This window comes from Molossus molossus, unplaced genomic scaffold, assembly GCF_014108415.1.
Source record: "Molossus molossus isolate mMolMol1 unplaced genomic scaffold, mMolMol1.p scaffold_m16_p_21, whole genome shotgun sequence".
Lineage (NCBI taxonomy): Eukaryota > Metazoa > Chordata > Mammalia > Chiroptera > Molossidae > Molossus > Molossus molossus.
This window is the reverse complement of record NW_023425357.1, coordinates 17851818-17873299: the sequence shown is the minus strand read 5'-3', so window position 1 is coordinate 17873299 and position 21482 is coordinate 17851818. Positions and strand designations below refer to the sequence as shown.

The following is a 21482-nucleotide window of genomic DNA, read 5'->3' as shown; positions in this document are numbered from 1 at the left end:
GCGCTGCTCCATCAGGCCGGCGTGGGCCTGGCTCCGAGTTGGGGCAGGCTCTGCGCCTCTGCAAGCGGGATGCAGGCTGCTTCAGACGAGGAAGCGTGCGTTCTCCTGTCGGCCGCCCTCGGGCATGCTCTGGTCGTGGCCAGGTGGAGAGGCACTCCTGGGCAGTGCGTGTGCCCTCGTCACAGTGTTCCTCTGGGTACGAAGACGGGGAGTCCCCTGTGAACACAGCCCAGATGCGTATTGCCCTGTGGAAAGTCGGTATGGCATGGAGTCACAGGAGACTGTGGACCCCCGAGCTCTGGGTGTGTGTCCCATCCAACCTACACTTAAAGCACCCTCAAGGACATCTGGGGTCCCCAGAGCACGGGGAGCGGGCCCCATGGACCACCCACCCAGCCCTGCTGGCCCTAGTGGGTGTGGTCTCAGCTCCCGGGTCCTGAGGAATCCCAGCAGAAACCCTGCAGGGCTCTGGCTGTGTGTGGCCTGGTGATGTGAGTGACAGATTGAGTTGAAGGAAGCGTTTATTGTTACACGCTATTTTAGCTTAGTTGTTATTTCTCTATGATATTCTCCTCAGACTGTTCTCCTTCTCCTGGTTTATCATCACCCTTGATATCCCGTCATACTCTTGTGTCTAAGATTTACGTCAACCACCAAAATTAAGTGGACCTTACTGTCAAGGCCTGTCCTGTGAATTAGTATGGCACAAATGTGTATTGGGCGTGTGTGTGTTTAGGGCTCTATCTGGTGCTGTATTTTTCTCCTCTCCCTCAAGAAATAAAAATGCCTTGTCATTTTTGGCATAAAGAAAATGATGACATAGTTTAGTTACTTGACGTTTCCTTTCCATAGACCGGAGACCCCCGCAGCAAACCTGTACAAAGCTAGGACTGGTGGCCCCCCTGTCTTCACGGTATTTACCCTGGTGGGCGTGGTGGGTCACCTAAGGAGGGGCTCAGATCAGGTGTTGGATGCGATGGGGCCGGACTGAGTGGCGCTGGGGGCTCTGGCTGGAAGAGGGCTGGCTTGGGCTCCAGAAGAGCCCGACTTCGCACCCTAGTGTCTGTGGCCACCGAGCCTGCGAGCTGGCAGCTGCTGTGCTTGAGGGCTGGTCCGTGCGTCATGGGGTTCAGTGCAACGTCGCAGCAGCAGTCATCCTCAGTCACCACATCCCAGTCACCATCTGTGGGGAGACGCAGTCTGGCTTCAGAGATGCCAAATGTAAAAAAAGTGCCCCTCCAAATTAATAGAATTAGCATCCCTTCACTTCATGCAGCTTGCCTGGAATAAGATTATAAATATTTTTTCTTACTGTGTAAAGTCAGAAATTGTTGAGGACACAATGTTGAGGTGTAGGCAGGAAGCCCTCTCTGACCTGAGTTCTGGTCCCCATTTCCTGCCCGCCACCAGACCAGTTGTCATGCGGTCAGTGTGCACCTGGGCGTGGGCAGACGGGCAGGGAGTGGCTTTGCTGGGTCTGGACTGTGAGGTCCAGCACAGACGGAGGAGTAAAGAGAGGGTCCATAGAAGGCAGGAGCTGGAGTGACCACAGCATGGAGTGGAGTGTTTCTGGGTGTAAGTTAACACAACGGGGTGGGTGTGGGTCTAATCACAAGACAAACCACACAGTGGAGAGGTGACACTTAATGCCAAGAATGCTCAGACTGACGGAAGAGCTTCCGTAGGGACCCGGGCTGGGGCAGGCTGAGGAAGGGCAAGGACAGAGGACTCTCCGTCAGTCACTCTTCTCCACCTCAGAGCGGCACTGAGGTGCGGTGTCCATTTCTCCCTTCGGCTCCGTCAGTTTCTGCTTCGTATATTTTTATGTGTAAATGTTTGTACTTATTATATCTTCTTGCTGTATTGAACCTTTTATTAATATATAATGTTCTTCTTTGCCTCTTGTAACCTTTTTTGATTTTAAGCCTGTTTTGCTTGGTAGTAGTGTAGCCACCGGCCCTGTTCTGGTTACTGTTTGCGTGGAATGTCTCCGCCTTCTCACTTCCAGGCCAGGCCCTTGGATTTCAAGGGAGTCCCTTGTAGTTAGCAGATAGTTGTTGTTTTTATTAAACCTTTGTTGTTGTTGTTTTAAACCCTCTCCCGCAGATACTTTTTCCATTTATCTTCAGTCAGAGTGGGAGAGAGGGAGAGAGAAAGAACGAGAGAGACATCGATGTAAGAGAGACGCATTGACTGGTTGCCTCCTGCACGACCCTGACCAGGGCCGGGACAAACCACAACTGAGGTACGTGCCCTTGACTGGAATCAAACCCACAACTCTTTGGCCCGCAGGCCGGTGCTCTAACCGGCCAGGGCGCTCCTTCACCTTTTCACCCGTTCCCCAACACCCCTCTCATCTGGCTACCGTCAAAATGTCCTCTGTATCTAAGTCTGTTTGTGTTCTGCTTGTTCGTTTCTTTTTCTTTTTTCTTTTTTTTAATGTTTTTATTGATTTTTCAGAGAGGAAGGGAGAGAGAGAGAGAAACATGGATGTGAGAGAGAAGCATCAATCAGTTGACTCCCATACACGCCCTGATCGGAGATCGAACCTGCAGCCTAGGTATTGAGCCCACAGCCTTGTTTAGAACGGGACGAGCTCCAGCAGACTGTGGCACCCAGCCAGGGCGTGTTTATTATCTTTATTACATTGATTGTCGTAGGCTGTCTGTGCTGAGGACCAGCCTGCGGTGTAAAATTAGGTCTTTTTATGTCTTTTCTGAACCTCTCCGTGGGCACGTGAGACACTTTCTCATTTCTCCCATGTGCCCAGTTGTTTTTTAATGTGCTAATTTGAATGTCTGGCTCAAATGAAAAATGAAGGGGGGTAGGGCACCAACCCTTGAAGTCCCTTGGAAGTCACTTCGTTGGGTTGGGGAGGGACTCACACCAGTGTAGGGCGGTGCAATAATGATGCACGCCTGCCTTTTGTCGGCACCTCTGTGGTCCGTCCGCAGTCAGACAGCCCAGCATCCGGAGCAGAGGGCAGGGTCCTGTGTGTTCACTCTGTTCCCGCGAGCTGTGTGAGGTCTGCCCCAGGAGCACGTGCGCAGCTGCCAGCATGGGGATGGGGTGGAAGATGGGTAGATGCTACAACAGTAAGAGCTGAAAATGACCAAAATTAACTGAAATTTGCCATCCACGCCTTCCCCTGGAAGGTGCCAGCCCTCCACAGACTCCAGGGTTCCAAAGTAGTTCCATCAGACAGGTTCAGCCCAGGCGGCTGTCATCCAGGCAGGGAGACGGCGCCTGTGCTTCCTGCTCGGCCAGTGTCCCTTCAAGTGGCTTGTTTTCCTACTGTTGCGTCGTGAGACTTCTTTGTTGGAAATACGGTTTGTCAGTATTTTCTCCCGGTCTGTCTTTTCATTCTCTTGCATTTCATAGAGCAAAAGTTGTTTTAATTGTGATGAAGTCTAATTTATCTCCACCCCCCCACCCCCCGGCTTTTATGGATCATGCTGTTACCTCTAAGAACCCCTTTTCTAACTGCAGGTCACAGACATTTTCTCCTAGCTTTTCTTCTGAGTCTTTTTTTTTTTTAATCCCTATCCAAGGACACTTTTTTTGCATTCATCTTCAGATAGAGCGTGAAGGAGAGAGGGAGGAAGAGAGAGACATTGATGTGAGAGAGACACATCAAGTGGCTGCCACCCACATGACACCAACCGGGGCTGGGGACAAACTGCAACCGAGGTACGTGCTCCCAGCAGGAACCGAACCCGGGTCTCTCTGGACTGCAGGCCCGACGCTCTAACTGCTGAGCCAAACCAGCCAGGGCTGCATTAAATATATTGATCAATTTGGAGAAAATTAACAATCTTAGTATGATGAGTCTTCAAATCCATGAACACAGTATGCATCTCCATTTACCTAGGTCTGTGTGTGGGTGGGGAGTGGAGAGGGTTCAGCATACAGAACCTATACATGTTCTGTTAGATTTTTACCTAAGTATTTCCTGTTTTTCCTCCTTATTTCTCCTTCCCCTTTGCCTCCTCTTTTTCAACTTTTGTTAGTGTAGTTTTCTGTTTATTTATCTCTAATTGTTAATTGCTAGTATATAGAAATACAGTTGATTTTAGTGTTTGGCTTCATATGGTTTAGTAACCTTTTTAAATTCACTTATTAGTGTTAGAAAATTTTGTAGATTTCTTGCGATTTCCTACATATATCAATCATGTTTTCTTCAGATAGAAGCAGTTTTATTTCTTCCTATACAATCTGCATGCCTTTTATTTCTTTTTCTTGCTTTGTCGCCCTAACTAGCATTTCCAGTATGATGGCAAATAGGAATAGGTAGCAATGGATACTCTTGTCTAGTTTTGGATCTTGTGGGGAAGTATTTGGTCATTCAGTGTTAAGTGTGAATTAGCTCTAGGCTTTTTGTAGATTCCATTCTATGTATAATATGCTGAGAGTTTTATCATGAATGGACATTGTATTTTTCAATGCTTTTTTCTGCATCAATTGATTTTTCTTCATTAGGCTGCAAATATAGGATTATATTGATTGATTTTTCTAATATTGAACCAGCCTTGCATTCCCAGAACAAACTCCATGTGGTTGTGGTGTGTCATTTAATTTGTATGGTGCTGGATTTGATTAGCTAACATTTTGTTAAGGATTTTTGCATCTATGTTCATGAGGGATTTTGGTTTGTAGTTAGTTACCTTGTACTTTTTTGTCTGGTTTGGGTATCAATGATACTGGTATGATAAAATGAGTTGGGAAGTGTTCCCCCTTCTTCTGTTTTCTGGAAGAGTTTGTATGTAATTGGAGTTATGTGGGGTTTTTTTTAATGTTTGATCAAATGTACCAGTGAAACCATCAGGGTCTAGAGGTTTTTGGGTTATTTTGTAAGATTTTAACTGAATTCAACTTCTTTAATAGTTGTAGGACTATTCAGATCATTTATTGCATCTTGAATAAGTTTTGGTAGATTATGATTTTTATGAAATTGGCCCATTAGAATTGCTGAATTTATGTGCCTAGTTTTTCATAGAATTCCCTTATTGACCTTTTAATATTTTAGAGTCTGAAGTGATACCCTTCCCATTGTTCATACTGATCATTTGTGTCCTTCCATTTCTTTTTTCTTTGTTATTCTTGCTAGAAGTTGACCTATTTTGTTGATCGCTCTTCAAAGAACCCCCTTTTTGTAGTTTATTGAATTTCTTCTATTGCTTTTCTCTTTTTAATCTTAGTTTCTGTCTTATCTTTATTTTTTATTTTTTCTTGCTTGCTTTTTAAATTTTTTTTCTCTTCTAGTTTTTTTTTTTTTTTTTTTACACAATTACTTAAGACCTTTTATTAACAGGTGCTTGCAGTTTGTTGAATTTTTTAAAAAAATCAAATTGTAAACTTTTATTACAAATCAAAAATGAGGTTCTTAAAAATCTTAGCTTGACCAGAGATGACACCATTTAAAAACTTTCAAAGGTGTATTGAGAAAAACCAGGCTTTTAAAAAACAAAACCACGTTTGTCACTACCAAAATGAGACATCTTTAGGTAAAAATAATAAAACCGCATGCTTTGTAGATGATGCAGATAGTTCTGGTTATCTGGCCCATGGGCAAAACAGAAGAAGCACTGAGGTCTTCAGCGCCCGTCTCTGCTCATCTCACTGCTGGATTCCACATTCCTCTCGTCTGGATGACTCAACCGGACGATGGTGGGGATGGTGAGCAGCATTTACTCAGCCTCCAGAGCGGACGAATTCTCAGCTGGTGGATCAGCTGGTTTGTGTCTTTGCCCTCTTGTGGTTCAGGGTTTTCTGGGCATCTGCCTTAGTAATCGAAGTTGCGGGGGTACCAAGGTTGAGGTGGCTGCTGACCTCGGGTCCCATCTCCTTGGTGTTCCTTACCTTCTGCTCTGCCGTCCTCTCTAGGCTCTTTCGGCCCAGAGGGCCCTAGTGGAATCGTGGTCTGTAGCGCCGATACATATTCTGTCTCACTGGTCTACCTTGTTCTCCTGCACCCCAGTTGTCAGCACCCTCCATCACTTTTCCCTGCACAGGAGGGTTGGAATACTGGGGTCGACACCTACAGGGTCTCTGCGTGTGGTCAGGTGGGAGCCATAGCCTGCGGGAGGGAGGGCACTGTCGGGCCTGGCCCTCGGGAGCTCTCTCCCGCCCCTCATTCTCTACTCCACTCTCACCGTCCTGCTAGTCCTGCTGGTAATGGTGCGGAGGAACCTGCCACGCGAGGAGCGTCTGGTGGTTATGGCTGCGCATTTCCTGCCTTGCACTGGAGCTCCGCCCGGCCTATAACACTTGCTGCCTCCGCACCCTTTTCTCCTTTAACATCAGACTCCAGTCTCTCCATCTCCTGCACTGGAAGGTACTTCCTGGGGTTCTTCTCTATGGCACCCTGCTGTACAAATACATCTTCCTTGGTGTCACTCCTGTTGATGAGGCCATATTTGTTTCTTGCATTGGACCATTTTATTGTTCAAAACCTTTGTTGTGAGACCTTTTTGTCCCCACCGGCAGGTGCCACTGATGTGAGGCCACCAGGGCTGCCACTCCCTGTGCCCATGGTGCCCGGCTTGGTGTCAGCAGCGCTGAGGGTGGGGCGGCAGGCTGCTGCTGCTCGATTGTCCTTGCTCATGGTTGCAGCGATGGCGACTGGGGTTGGCTGCTCTGCGGCCCCTCCCAGGTGTGATGGGAACCAGGCCAGCAGTGGTGGGGCTACTCAGGGTCTCTGGGGTCTGCTCTCTGCTCCCACTACCAATTGAACTTCTCATTTCTCAAGGTGAAACTTTAGGTTACTGATTTGAGAAATTTTCTCTTTTCTGATGTATGCATTTAATGGTATAAATTTACCTCTAAGCACTGCTTTAGCTGTACCCCGCCCCCGACGTTGATGTGTTGTATTTTCATTCAGATCAAAATAGTTTCTGATATTTTCTTAAGATACCCTCTTTGATTCATGGGTTATTTATAAGTGTGGGTATTTATTTTCCAAGTGTTTTGAGATTTTTCTGTTATTGATTTCTAGCTTATAGTCACAAAACTTGATATGATTTCAGTTTTTTATTTATTTATTTATTTTTAACCCTCACCCAAGGACATTTTTCCATTTTTTGTTCAGATAGAGTGGGAGGGAGAGAGAAACATGGACGTGAAAGGGACACATCGAGTGGTTGCCACCCGCACGACCCAACCAGAGCCGGGAACAAACTGCAACCAAGGTGCATGCCCTTAGCGGGAAACGAACCCCGGTCTCTCTGGACCGCAGGCCAATGCTCTAACCGCTGAGCCAAACCGGCCAGGGCTGATTTCAGTTGTTTAAACATGTGTTAGGATGTGTTTTATGGCCCAGAATGTGTGGTCCTGCTTGGCGGGTGTTCTGCTGGTGTGGGCTGAAGTGTAGTGTCATTTAGGTGCAGATGGTTGATGGTGCGCTGCGTCCTTCCCCAGCCTTGCTGGCTTTCTGACTACTGGTTCTGTGACTAAGTGAGGAGTGTTGGATTCCCCAGCGAAGCCAGTGGCGGCTTACCAGAGGAATGTACCCGTGGCCTCACGGGGGCCTCCTCTGCTTATGCTTTTCCTGGTACCACAGAAGTCCCTGCTCAGTGTCTTACAAAACCCACCTCCCTCCCGTCCTTGCTGCGGTCACACTGGAGAAACACTGAGCTTCCCGGCTTTCCACGGCCACGTGAATCCCAGTCCACGGTCTCTTGGCACCAAGTCTTCCTGGAGCCGCCCTCTCTCAGTTGATTACTCTGTCACTAGGCAAGGTAGCTGCCTCCAGAGGGCTCTGCAGCAGGTGCTACCAACTTGGGGCTCCTCCAGTAGCCACAGGTGGGGTGCAGGCAGCTGCCTGCCTCTCCCGGGTTCCATGGCTTGTCCTGAACACAGGATTTCACGGGAAGCCAGGAGTGTGGCTTTTAGAAGTGGGCAGACAGCTAAGCCAGCCAGGCCCAAGCTCTGAGACCTGGCCACTTGCTCACACCTTTGAAACCCAGGATGGAGCTGTTTTAGGATGAAGAGATGACCCACAGCTCTGCCCAGGGCAGGGTGAGCTCAGGGAGCAGCTCTGATTGAGGTTCTTTATTGAAAGCTGTGTTTTTCAGTCATTTCCAACAAAGTACTTAGTTTCAGAAAAGCTTGGTAGTCCTCAGGTCGGCGGGGGCACAGGGAAGGCAGGTGGAGACCCCATCCTGGGAGGTTTGCTCTGACGTGCACGTTTCTCTCCCACACCACAGGTGACCCCAGGATTCAAGGAGAAGGAGGGGGAGCTCTTGGTCAGGGGACTATCCGTGTTCCGGGAATACTGGGACAAACCAGAGGAAACGAAGAAGGCGTTCACCTCGGATGGCTGGTTTATAACAGGTGGGGGCAGGGCAGAGAGGGGAGGGCCCTGGAGGAGGGGTCGGAGGGGAGGGAAGGAGTGTGGCTTGGCCGCCCCAGGTTTTCACCAGCCTGGACACCCATGATCTTCTGTCAAGGGCAGAGACAGGGCTGGGGGGCACTTTGTGTCTCATCTTCATGGCTGCACCCCCACCCAGCACCTCTGCCCCCTGCCAGGCCCTGAAGGGAAGGTCCTGAGGGGACCCTCAGGAGGCACAGCCCCTGCCTGGTGGTCCCAGTGCCCCTCCTGGGTCAGGACACCGCCATTCCCAGTCAGCACTGCGCTCGAAGTCAGAGCTCCCCCTCCCCCCCCCAGCCCATCCTGCTAGCCTTCCCCAGCCCCACCGAGGATCACAGCTGTTTGCTGGAACATGGTTTCTCTGTGGTGTGGGCACTTCACTTCCCGGCTGGCTTCCTGCTGAAGTCTGCACTCTTGGTGTCGCCCTCCCAAGCAAGCAAGTAAAAACCTGTCCCCAGAACCCTGGCCCTCGCCTGGCAGGGAGGTCAGCCCTGCTGGAGAGTGCGGTGGCCCCCAGGCCGGCATCCTCCCAGCTGCTCTGCGGAGCCTGCCCCGCCGCCCCGCCCCGCCCCGCCCCCACCTCCTCGGGTCCAGCAGTTGTTCCGCTGCGGCTGTGTTGGTTCACGCGTGTGCGTGCTCATCTGGAACACGCACCAGAACCTCAGTTCCTGACCTCTCAGTGGGGGGATTCTGGGTGCTTTCTCTATTTCCTTTTGCCTGTCTGTATTTCTAAAACTTTTGTGTTGAGCATACATTGTTCACAGTAATCTCAAGGCAATATTTTCTAAACAGAAAGGCCTGTTTTCACATGTCACCAGACACGGCCCCATCATCAGAGATGGGCCTCGAACCCTGCCCCGCTGAGGGAACAGAGCTCAGGAGTAAAGGAGGCAGCCCGCAGGTGGAGTGGGGTACCACTGGGGGCCGCTGTGCACGTCTGATGGCAGAGGGGGTGTTAGAAGTGGCCGTGGCCGTGGCATAGCCTGGTGGCCCCGTGGCACATGCTGCCTGGGTCTGACACAGGCATGTCATCTCAACAGGCTGAGGTCAGCGTGGACCTGTAGGGGGTGGACCCCATGTCCACTCTCCAATCTGCCACTGCCATGGGCCTGAGGTCACCGACTGACAAGAGTGGGGAGCTGTGTGGACCCAAGTGGGGCTTGTGGGGAAGGGGCAGATAGAGGGTCCTTCTGGGAGGTATCAAGTGGCCACCTTTCTGCCCCTGTGCAGGTGGCACTTAGGGCTGGACTTGCTGACCCCAGCCTGTTCCATGTGTGCCCTGTGGTCCCACAGCCTTCCGTGGCTTCTCTCTCGTGCCCTCTCAGGAGTGTACCTCTCAGCATCTGTGGTTGGCAGCATCCCATCCCCCGGCCCCTCCACACTGAGCAGATTTGGGGAGGATTCGAAGGGTTTTCAGATTGAGTCCAGTGTCCCGGGAACCCTGGCTGAAGAGTCTGGGGTGCCGGTCAGCAGAGGTCCCGTGGTTGTGGACCCCGGAGCCCAGGTTACTTGTTTAGGGCCCTCCCGTCTGCCTGTGACAGGACGTGGTCAGTATATTAACACACGCCCGTCTGGTTTACCCTCTGTAAACATCTGCGTTAATACCTGTCAGTCTGGGAAACAAACCTCTCCTTTATTGTCCTCCGAATGCAGAATTTAGCAAACGTCACTTTCTAACGCATCTTGCTTTGTACGCGTACCTTCTGCAGCCCTCTGAATGGCCCGTTTGGAGACCTGACTTACTTTGTAGCCATCTTCTTTTACTTTAAAATTCAGATAAAAAGCTGCAGATTTTTCCCCCCTTTAAAAGCACGGGAACCAAAACCCTGTGGATTTTGCCGCTAGCAGGGCTGACTGTGCACGGGGGCGGCCGCGGCGCCGAATGCGGGGCAGTCAGCCCTCAAACATTGCAGTCACCGCTCCTGATGAATATTTCAGTTGGAAAGGAATCGTATGCATTAATTATTGTAAAGAGATGTCTTTAGGAGAAAATGATTTTGAAATTCGGTTTAATTTCATTGTAATGCACTGCAAACAGGAAGGGAGTATGTGTGTTTAATTGGCTCTCGGGGGTGAGGCCTGGAAGCCGCATGCCTTTGTCACAGGCCATTAGCGGTACAGACTGCATAATGAGAGCGCGCAATCAGCTCGCAGCTGCCGGCTCCTGCGGGGAGAGCATGATATTAAATAGAAATCAGGATAAATTAAACTTAACCCTTTCCCGGGCCAGCCCCTCCTGCCACGCGGATCCCAGCAAGAGCTGGGGAAGGCCGGGCCCGCCAGCTCCTCTCAGTGGCCTGCACGTCTAGATGGCCGGAGACGAGCTGGCCGCTCAGTGCGAGCCACGCCGGCCCCCCTGCCCTGCGTGTCTGCCTCCTTCCCTGCAGCCCGGTTCTGCCGGGGAGAGTGTGTGTGTGGGGGGGGGGTTCCTCCTCACACGTCCCTGACGGCCTCAGTGACTCCTGACTCGAGTTTCACCTGAGCTCCGCCCCCCTCAGAGAGGGAAGCTGGTCGACACTCGGGCTTCAGTGCCCGCCCAGCGCAAGGGGACAGGCGATTCCGGGACCCCGGCATCCTCAGGGCTGCACGTCGGTCCTGCTCTCGGAGCCGAGGACACGGGATAAGGCAGAGGCGGGGGGACACGGGTGGAGATGAGAACTCAGGACACGCATGAGGACAGAGATGAGGCCCAGGGCCCAGATGAGGACACAGACATGAAGACACGGGTGGAGATGAGAACGCAGGACACACATGAGGACAGAGATGAGGCCCAGGGCCCAGATGAGGACACAGACATGAAGACACGGGTGGAGATGAGAACGCTGGACACGCATGAGGACAGAGATGAGGCCCAGGGCCCAGATGAGGACACAGAGATGAAGACACGGGTGGAGATGAGAACGCAGGACAGACCTGGGACACGGACAGAGCTGAGCAAATGCTGCAGCTCCTGCTGCCTTCTCCATGCTTGTCCCTGCAGTTTTGTAATTTTAAAGAGACTGATAACTGAACACGAGGAAATAAAAATGGCATCTCTGATGATTTCAAAGACTATGCATCCTACACTGTTCGGTGTTGAACAAAGACATAGTAAACAGTGAGCTCTATTTTCCTAATGTTAGATAAGTACCTGTGTAGAGGTATTTAGGTAACTGGGAGAAAGAGCCACGGGAGAATCACCGGAGCATTGCCGGGGTGTCTGGGGGTGTCCCTTCCCTTTTTTTTTTCCTAAAATGAGCTCATGATACTATTACCAGAGACAAACATTAAAAGCTGTTTATTTGAGGAAACAACTCACCAGTAGGACAACAGAAGAGAGATCCTGAGGTGGGTTGGCCTGAGGTTTGCAGCTGGGCGGAGGGAGGACGTCCCTGAGGGGTCACTGGTGGTGACTGAGCCCTGACGGTGCAGCCCGGGGAATCAGCACTCACAGAGCCGGTCAGCCTGAGCACAGTGACGGGCAGGTCACAGGAAAGAAAGAAATGCAGCTGGCTGAAAAATGCAGAAAATGTTTCACTTCCTAATGAAGAAAGAGATAAACATAGAAACAAAGACGGAACCCTTTTGATCAAATTGGCGAAGATTCTTCAAAAGCTGATGCTCAGTGCTGGGAGGCCAGCGCTTCCCACGTACGGTGGGATTGTGAACCCAGGGAGTTCCTAGGAATCTGTTTACAGGAAATCATCCGAGGTGTTAAAAAATGGACGCGTAAAGCTGTCTGTTGCAGAATTATCTCGAATGTGAGAAATTGGGATCGCTTGCTCAGCGATGGGGGTGGCATGTGGATTGTCATCCATCCAAACAGCAGAACAACGTGAGACTTTAAAAACCTTGTTTTCAAAAATAGTGACACGCGGGAACCTCCTGTTGGTGTGTGTCATATACACACGCGTGCCTGGGTGTCACGTGCGGCGTGCGGTGTGTTTGGGGTAGTGTATGCCGCCGGCTGTTATCACTGCGTGATCTTCACGTGTCCTCCGTTTTCTCCCTCGTCCTCCAGCATCTCCTCAGTGGGCTTTGTTACTCCTGCAAACACAGGTAAGTATGAATGGTTTCGAATTTCACTGAAGTGGAAGCCTTCTCACGTTAAGAAGGCCTCAGGATGAGCACTCCGAGCGCGTTTGCTCCGCTCACAACTTGCCAAGGCAGCTTACTCGCAGCCGCTCTGATGCATTTCTCCAACAGGGAGTACTCTTACTTTGACCAGTGAATCCTAGTTAGAAATTAGGCAAAGTGTGGCAGTGCAGGGCCGCAGGTGTGACAGCCTTCACACCGGCCGACCGAGGGTGACCGTCTCATGCCCAAGCCTTGCTTTCCCCCGAGGCAGGGTGCCTGTTCCAAAGACGCGAGGTGTGGTTGGCCGGTCAGCATGCAGCTGCCCTGGCTGCAGGCTGAGCCCTGCTGTGGGCCTGGTGCCCTCTGTGGACACCTCGTGTGCAGAGCCGCTGGGGTGTGGTGCCCTCTGTGGACACCTGTGCAGAGCCGCTGGGGTGTGGTGCCCTCTGTGGACACCTCCTGTGCAGAGCTGCTGGGGTGTGGTGCCCTCTGTGGACACCTTGCGTGCAGAGCTGCTGGGGTGTGGTGCCCTCTGTGGACACCTCCTGTGCAGAGCCGCTGGGGTGTGGTGCCCTGTGTGGACACCTCCTGTGCAGAGCCACTGGGGTATGGTGCCCTCTGTGGACACCTTGCATGCAGAGCCGCTGGGGTGTGGTGCCCTCTGTGGACACCTCCTGTGCAGAACCGCTGGGGTGTGGTCGTCGGCAGCCGGCCTCGTGTGTGTGCTGTGTTTGCTCATGTCACTTAGAAATCCTTTGTTCCCAGCAGTCATAAAGATGTTCTCCTATATTTTCCTCTGGGACTTGTCAGGCTTTGCTTTCACGAGTTAAGTCTCCGACCCCCTGGAACTGGCTTCCGTGTGGAGTGACGTGGCGACGTCGCGGCGCCTGCTGCCCTGTGCAGACCCGGCCTCTGCCGCGTGCCGAGTGAGCTCTGCTGCACGGGGTTCTCCGGGCCTCCGTGTGTTCCTTCGGCCTTTTCCTCCTGCCCTGGTCGGTCCCGGATGCCTGGGTAGAGGGTGAATGTTTTTAGTTGTTTTCATCCAAACTGTACACCATGGCTCAAAGACGCCATCGGATTCACCAGTTTGGGAACAAAAACCAGTCGCCCCCAAGGTGTGTTCGCTGTTTCTCTGATGTTGATCTCGTGTCTGAAATGACCCCTGACGCTGCCAGGAGTCCCCACAGCACTCGGTCATTGCGCTCGTGCGCAGGGTCCGTTCAGAGCTGACCCTGCGGGACCGTGTGCTCCCCTCCTACGTCCACTTCCCTGACCAGCTCCGCAGTGCAGCGCGGATCGCCACCCTCCCGCCTTGGAGAACCCTCCACTGTCCTGCCCGCAGCCGGCTCCCACCTGCCTCCGTTGCCCATGGTCCCCTCCGCCCTCCTGTTCCTGCACCGTGGCTTCCTCCTTCCTTTTCACTCCTCAGGTCGGGGCCCACGGAGGCCTCCTGAGCATGGCTGTGTGTCTGGCAGTGTCTTCATTCTGGTGAGGCTGGGCACCGAATTGTGGGCTAGAAGTTCCCCGTACTGGCCTCTAGCTTCCATGTTGCTTCATGACCTTCCCCTCCGAGGGGTCCTAGAATTGTCTTGGTCCCCAGAGCCCTGACTTAGGCCGTGCACTGGGGGCGCTCTGACTTTCTTCTGCCTCACTCTGGAACCCTGTCTTGGAGTTCTGGGAATGGTTTGGCTGGTTTTCTCCCCTCTGAAGCCCAGCGACCTCTGGTGGCGGAGAGTGAGAAGGGTGGGTGGGGTGGCCGGCCCTGAGTGCTCACAGGCCCACCCCTCCTCCTGCCTGGCCGTCCAGCACCCTCTGTCCCCAAAGAGCAAGCCACCACCATGCCGCAGGCTGGGCTCCTCGCTCGCTTCCTACTTTCGGTCCCTTCACTCCACCTCCCACCGGGCCCCGCCCGAGCCTGTGTGGATCAGCGCCCTCTTCACACCCTCGCCCTCTTCACACCCTCACGGTCACCTCTTGGGGGTCTGTGTAGTTCTTGACCAGTAATGCATCTGTCTTCCAGCTTCCAATTTTTCAAACATAATCTCCTTTCCTATTCTCCCTGCTTAAAGCTTTGTGCCTTTAAAGGTGACTGTTGTTTTGTCTCAAGAGGGAGGGAACTGTGCTCACCTGCCCTTTCTCCCTGGTGCTCCCAGGCGAGGTCCATGCTCCGGAAGCTGTCATGTCGTCACTTCCTCTGGTCTGTCCCGTGTCCCTGTGCCCAGGACTCTGTCAGGACAGCAGCCGCCAGGCCTCTGCACGGCAGCAGCCAGGGCCCGTCTCTGGAGCCCGCAGCACAGCTGCACCCCTGCCGGCCCTGTCAGGCTTTGCTTGTCAGGCTTTGCTTTCACGAGTTAAAGGGCGACCTGCAGACAGAGCGGAGGCTCAGAGAGCAGCCAGGGAGGAGCTGACCAGTGGTCTCTGGCTCCCTCTGTCCTCAAGGCCCAGGAGCCCAAATGAGGGTGCTCTGTGGCCGCCATCGCAGTGGGTCTGGGTCTCCCCCTTTGTTTCCTCACTCACCTACCTGCTCTAGCTTTCTGCACAGTCAGGGCTGCGGCATGTGGGGTGCCCAGCACCCCCCTAGCAACCTCAGGATCCTTATCAGGACAGGGACAGTGCTGTTCCCATGTCACTCCAGAGTCAGCACTCGGCCAGCTGGGAGTGCTTTGTCCAAAGACCACACGTGGGCCAGGCCAGGCCTACCGCCCACGGTTCGCCCACACACCCAGAAATGTAGCCTCTGAGTGTCGGGAGACTTGTTTTCAATGACAGTTTACAGCGGAGGGCAGTGCCTAAAGTCTGCTGCAAAGCCATGTGCCGGGCGTCAGTGCCATTGTCCCGGTCCTGGTATGTGTGGTCAGCGAAGCTCCCTGATCTGGGGCGGCGCAGAGCCAGGGCGGCACACGCCCCTCAGCAGGAGGCCACTCCCAGAAGCGGTGAAGTGAAGGCCGTTGACCGGTTTAGTCCGAAGCACCAGCTCGGCAGCACGGCCCTCCCCTGGGCTGCCGGGCTCTGCGGGGGGCTGGAGCCCTAAAGGACGCAGGCAGGGTCCTCACCCTCGCCAGTGCTCATGCAGTGACGGTGCCCTGAGAAACTGCACATCACCAGCCACGTGGAGAGCAGACATAACCAGCGGGGGCCCTTCAGGGTGGTGTCCGGAGGCTCTCGGAGATGACGGGGGAGGCAGGGACATGGTCTCCAAAGGGAGCTGCGTGCACCGAGCAGGGAGGGACGTGGCGTTGGTGCGGAGCTGGGGGAAGGCTGTGCACTGGGAATCCTCCCGGTCTCCTCGCAGCTTCATGAAAGGCCAGGAGCCGCCCGGCCTGGGAGCTTGGGATTCCTCGTGGGCCTTGGGAGGCCTTCTCCTCCATGGCTAGCCAGGGGTTCAGAGGCCATCGGGGCCAGCATAGCTGTGGGCGGAGGGCCACCTGGAGGGCCGTCATGGCCCCTGCACAGATGCACACACGCTGGGAAGAACACCCCCAAGGCCAGGCGAGTCCCAGGCATCCCCAGAACCTCCCCGAGGCGGGTGTGGGCTGCTTTCGTAGAAAGACAAGTCTCTTGACCCTGCTGCCCTAGGGATTCAGGCGCAGCCTCTTACTGATGGGTGGCTGCCACGCTCTCTGACACACAAGCCTGGTACCTCAAGAAGGACACAGCGGGCACTGACGTCCTCCCTGGTCAGCTGTGCTGTCCCCCTGGGTGTGCCCTCAGCGTGACTCAGGAGGATGTGCAGCTGTACTGTGGTTGCTGGGTCACGTGGTGACCCTACCTGCTCTGCATTCACCCAGACACACACACACACACCCTGGTGTGGGGTGACCCTGCCTGGTCTTCTAGCTCTCTCCTGGGTGTCCCCACCCTGAGCCTTTGCCCCAGACCTTGGCCTCGGCTCCCGCGGTGAGCGGCCACATGGATGGCTGTGAGGACTGGGCTGGGGCCACGCACCTGCCTGTCCCTCGCTGACCACAGCCGCTGCCGAAGGGCCCGCTGGGAGACCCGGCCCACATTCCAGACGCGTCCTTGTGAGTCAGGCTTTCTCAGAACTGTTTTCGGTTCTTGCTCAGTGTTTTCTCTGGAAAACCACCTTTGCCCCACCTCAGGTTCATGCCCAGTCTCATAAGGCCCCACTCATGTCTGCGCCCCGCTCTTTCAGGCCCTCTGTCACCCACCCATGAGGTGGCCAGAAAGCTCGGACTCCCTCCCCCTTCACTCGGCCCTCACCCAGGCTGTGCTCCTGCGCTCGGTGCCCTGCTCGTCCCCACCCTGTCCCCCCTGGAGCTTTCAGATGCAAACGCTGCCCCTTCGCCCTGTGCCCGGCCTTCCCCCAGCTCTCGGGGTACCCCCTCCGCCCTGGCCCCCCACGCACTGGGCTTCAGCCCCACCCTTGCCTCCACTTCACGTGCTTCTTCCCCTCCAGACGTCGCTCCGCAAGGCCAGGCTGCCCTGCCTCTGTCCGGCCGGCCGGCAAACACTGCCAGAGCTCACTGCCCAGCCCCTGCCTGGTGGGGTGTCCTGGGGCTGCTGCACCCACGCAGCACTGACAGGGGTTCACACCACAGGAGCCTCTTCCCTCCGGGCTCCGGGAACCAGGGGTCTGAAACCTAGTGTCGCAGGGCCAGCTTCCTCCCGAGGGCCTCGGGGAGGATCCCTCCCACCTCTCCCGGCTCCGGGGCTGCAGGTGTCCCTGGCTGATGGCTGCATCGCCCCAGCCTCTGCCTCCATCCTCACACGGTCTTTTCCTCCATGTGTCCCATCTCCCTCTGCCTCCCTCTCTGGGGACATGTGTGGTCACATTTGAGGCCTCTGGGTAATCCAGGAGGACCACCTGTCTGCGTGTGTTGTTTCTGCCTGACACCCGGGTGAGTGACCAGGCTCTCCGAGTGTGCACCTCTCCTTACTTGGCATATAAATCCCCAGATCTCTCCACGATACACCTCCGTGTGTCCACAGCACCCGCCGGCCCAGTGCCCGGCCTCCGGCAGAGGCCCTCGTCTCACTGCCCACCAGCAGGCTGCTGGCAGGAGGCGGCAGAGGAAGCGTCACCTCTGTGCACTAGTGTGCGGGAAGGGGACACCTGCAGACGCCAGGGAGGTGCCCTCTGAATAGGGCTGATGCGGGGAGCCATCTGCGTGCCCCGGGGCTGTGGAGGGGCCCCTGTGGGTGCAGCCGTTGGGCCGAGAGCTCTCAAAGAGGGTGCAGGCGACATCGCAGAGGCCTCAAAGCCACACACGACGGCCGCGGAATGGTCGACGGCGAGGGGTCTCCAGCAAGACCAGGGACAGAGGCACGGCCCAGGGCAGGCAGCGACACCTCGCTCCACTGGGTCCCTGGGCTGGTGGAGGCCAGGGGAATCAGGCCAGGGAGCCTGGGGGGACCCGAATCCAGCACGGCCTCACCTGGGCAGTGGGGGGGGGAGTGGCCCAGACTGGGGCCATTCTCTGCATTTAAGTGACAGGCTGCTGGCAGACAGGAAACTGGGAGACCGCACAGCGTCCAGTGCGCGGGACACGGCAGAGCCAGGCTGCACAGCGGGAGCGGGAGAGAGGTTGCGGGACCGTAGGGGCTTGGGACAGGCTGCGTCCACCCCAGGCCCTGCAGCCCACTCCAGTCACCTCACGCCTGCGCCTTCAGGCTGTCCCCGCCCACAGCACACTTCTGAAGCTTCTCCTTCCTTGTGCTTCCTGTCAGCGCGGAGAGAACCACATGCTCGCCACCCTGTGCTTTTGGAGCCTGGCCTTCCCGCTGCACTATAAATACACCGGCGGCCCGTCCAAGCACACCATCCGTCTTGTTTAATAGACTGGAGAGCGCCCTGCTCGGCGGCAGGTCTCAGGGAGGGGCCCAGTGATGGATGGCTCCTTCCTGGGTCGGACGGCATGATGTATAATGAAATATTTATGATTTATTTCAGCTAATAGCCCGGCATGAAGTGCAGGGTGAAAGCAGACGGGTGAGACCTCACTCCTTGCAGAGGGCGGGATGGGGTGTCCCCAGGCGTACACGCCACACGTTCACACACGTGCGTGCCCACCTTCCATACCCTCGATGCCCCCGGCTGGAGTGCAGACCTCCAGCTCCTTGTCCTCCGTTCCCTCCCACCCCAGTGCTGGGTGACGTCTGAGAAAGGCCGGATCTGTAGCTGGGGAGGGCTCCTGCCGGGGTGACGCCCAAGGGGAGCAATGTGGGACAGTGGGTGGTTAGCTGAAGGAGCAGAAAGTCCCTGTTCTCCTGTCAAAGACCCACATGGAACCCCGTGTGGCCCAGGAATACCTATTGGGCAAGGGGCACAGTGATATCCAGCCCGACCGGGGCTCTGCTGTGGCTGGAACCCTGGCGTGGACACCGGGAGGCAGCCAGCTCTCGTTTGCTCTGTTTCCATGGGCCTGCGGGGCAGCAGGTAGGGCACTGGCCGGGGGCAGCCAGAGGGCTGTCCTGGCGCCAGCACTGCAGATCGAGGTCACGGCCGTGCCCGCAGCTGCCCCCAAGCGGCCGGATGCAGACGCAGGCACCTCCGCGCCCACCCGTGTGCGTGTCCTCCCTGCCTGCCCCTGCAGGCACGGGGCTGACACCCGAGCCCGGCCCCAGCCTGCCTCCCGGTCAGCAGAGCCCCTTTCCTCAGGCGACACCGCCATGTTCAAGGACGGCAGCTACTGGATCCGGGGACGCACGTCGGTGGACATCATCAAGAGCGGTGGCTACAAGGTCAGCGCCCTGGAGGTGGAGCGGCTGCTGCTGGCCCACCCCAGCATCGAGGGTGAGTGTCTGCGGGGCTGCGGGTCCCACGGCCACACTGGTGGCCAAGGTGGCTCCTGTGGACCCCAGTCCAGCCATTGCCCCAGGGCCCCAGGTGGTCTGTCTGCAGGAGCCCCTAGGCCTGGGGACAGAATGTTCCGGGCTTTTCATTGTCCTCAGCCCATTTATCAGTACTGTCCCCAAGGACAGTGCAGGGGGAGGGCAGGGATGGTGCGCAGGCGGCTGGCTCCCACCCTGGGCCCCCACAGAGACCCCGGAGGCCGCGGCAGCCGTCTCCCGGGCCTGCTCGGCCGCATCCCTGCGTTTCCTGTGTGTGCTTGGCTGCCCCCCCAGGGTCCCTGTGCTGCAGGTGCCCACCCTGTCTTCCCCCGTAGATGTGGCTGTGATCGGTGTTCCAGACATGACGTGGGGCCAGCGGGTCACCGCAGTGGCGACTGTGAAGGAGGGCCACTCGCTGTCCCACAAGGAGCTCAAAGAGTGGGCCAGGTGAGGGCGGGGCAGCCGGCGGGCGGCAGCAGAGCAGTGGGTGGGAAGGGACCGGTCTGTCCTGGGGTCTGGGGGGGCAGGTGGAGGCCCCACTGTCATCCGTCTGGGGGAGGACCGGGAAGGTCAGCTGCCCCCGTGAAGGCTCCGGGAGGCTCTGCAGACAGCAGAAGCAGATGCAGGGCCCGCTCATGCCCGTCACCGAAGGGCCGTGAACTCATGGGAAACCGGAGCCCCACTCCCAGCCCAGTGGCTCTGGTCTCAGGCTCGGGGAAGGTGCTGAGGTGGCAGAAACGTGTGCTCCCAGACAGGCCCTGTGAGGAGCGAGTGAGCCCCCCAGGGTTAGGAGGGGTCCTGCCAGGGACACGTCTGGTTAACCCGCCCCAGGGTGCTGGTGAGCCGGCTCTGGGGCCTTCCTGGGCCTCCGGCTTCAGCCACGCACCGTCCTAGGCTGTGCTCTGAACACGGCACTGAGCACGGGGACTTTCCTGGCTCCTCGGGTGCGCGTGCCCCCCAAGGCCAGAGCTTCCCCCCGAGGGCAGCCAGCTCCCTCAGCAGCACAGCCCCTGTCCCTTCCTCGCCCTGCATTTTGGCTGGTTTGCCTTCGCCTAACCCTGACCCTCCCCAGGACCCTTTCTGCTATCTGCCTGGCCCCGGTGGTCCTCTGTCCCAATGCTCACAGCCACACCCCAGGGCTCAGCCTGAATCCCCCATCCCATCCTTGTCAAAGGCTGGACAGGACAGGACAGGAGGAGGGTCTAGGGGACCATGGGGCAGTGTCCCTGTGAGCTCAGAAAGGGGCAGTTAGTAATCTCCAAGTTCTTTATCTGAAACCCAAGAATTTCCTCCTTTCTATTCCTTCTCCCCATAGCCCCCTCCACCCCAACTTGCATCCTTCTCGGTGCTAAAGATATTTTTGGTTTGTCCAACGTGATTTCACAAACATTCGGAGTCCCTGTTTCATCAGGGGCCGCACAGCTGTGCAATTAGAGCCCCGGGGATGTGCAGAAGCACAGTTGGAGCCCTGCCGCTCAACAAAAGAGAAGAGGCTGCTCTGATTAAACAATGGCTGTTAACAGTTACGTGTGCATGTGTGTGCGTGTGCGTGCGTGTGCACGCGCGCGCGTGTGTGTGCATGTGCGCGCGTGTGTGTGCATGTGCGCGTGCGTGTGTGTGCGTGTGTGTCCTGAGAGCTTCCGGAGAGTTTAGCTCTGCTCCTCTCTGCATCTCCACAGATTCAGCTCAGGCTTCTGGCCCAGCCCCAGCAGGGTCCTGCGCGGAGGGTCAGGGCTTGTGCCCGTGGGAGTGGGAAGAGCCTGAGAGGGGTGCTGTGTGCAGAGGATTTGGGGGTGCTCTGGGGGATGCTCCCAGGAGAATAGGAATATCTCAGACTGAGGCTGGCATCTGGGCCTTTGTGTCCTCCAGTGGGGCACCCACAGGGGCGACACCGGCTGCCCACCCGTGAGGGAGCAGAGCCCCCACCTGCGCCCTGGTGCGTGCGGGACAGGGAGGGCCGCACCCGCTCTTTTGGACATTGGTTAGTTAGTGAGGCAGATGTTTCTTTCTGTCATGTTTGCTACCATTTGGGGTCTTTCTAACATTTTTTAAATGACATTTTTGCTTTTGCCGCCATTTTTTTCATTTCTTAAGACGATTGCCGCCCTCCCTGTCCCTCTGCTCCCAGCAGCGGGCTGTCTCCACCCTGCTGCGCTCTCAGCAGGGCTCACGGGCGGCTGGTGGCCCAGTGCAGGCAGCGGTCTCCTGGGTGGTGTGCACGTGGCTGAGCACTGGGCCACCTTCCGTCCCCCAAACGGCCACGCTA

General features: G+C 55.9%; 1 protein-coding gene and 1 pseudogene across 1 annotated transcript in view; one reads left to right on the top strand and one right to left on the bottom strand.

Annotated features, from left to right (window-relative positions):
- ACSF3 (acyl-CoA synthetase family member 3) overlaps positions 1–21482 on the top strand; it is a 64135-nt gene that overhangs the window by 40839 nt on the left and 1814 nt on the right. Inside the window, exons 7-9 of the mRNA XM_036275856.1 lie at positions 8205–8331; positions 19044–19178; positions 19552–19663. Of these exons, the coding sequence (XP_036131749.1) occupies positions 8205–8331; positions 19044–19178; positions 19552–19663 (374 nt within the window). The remainder of the gene's footprint in view (positions 1–8204; positions 8332–19043; positions 19179–19551; positions 19664–21482) is intronic.
- On the bottom strand, positions 5688–6604 carry LOC118638746 (annotated as a pseudogene).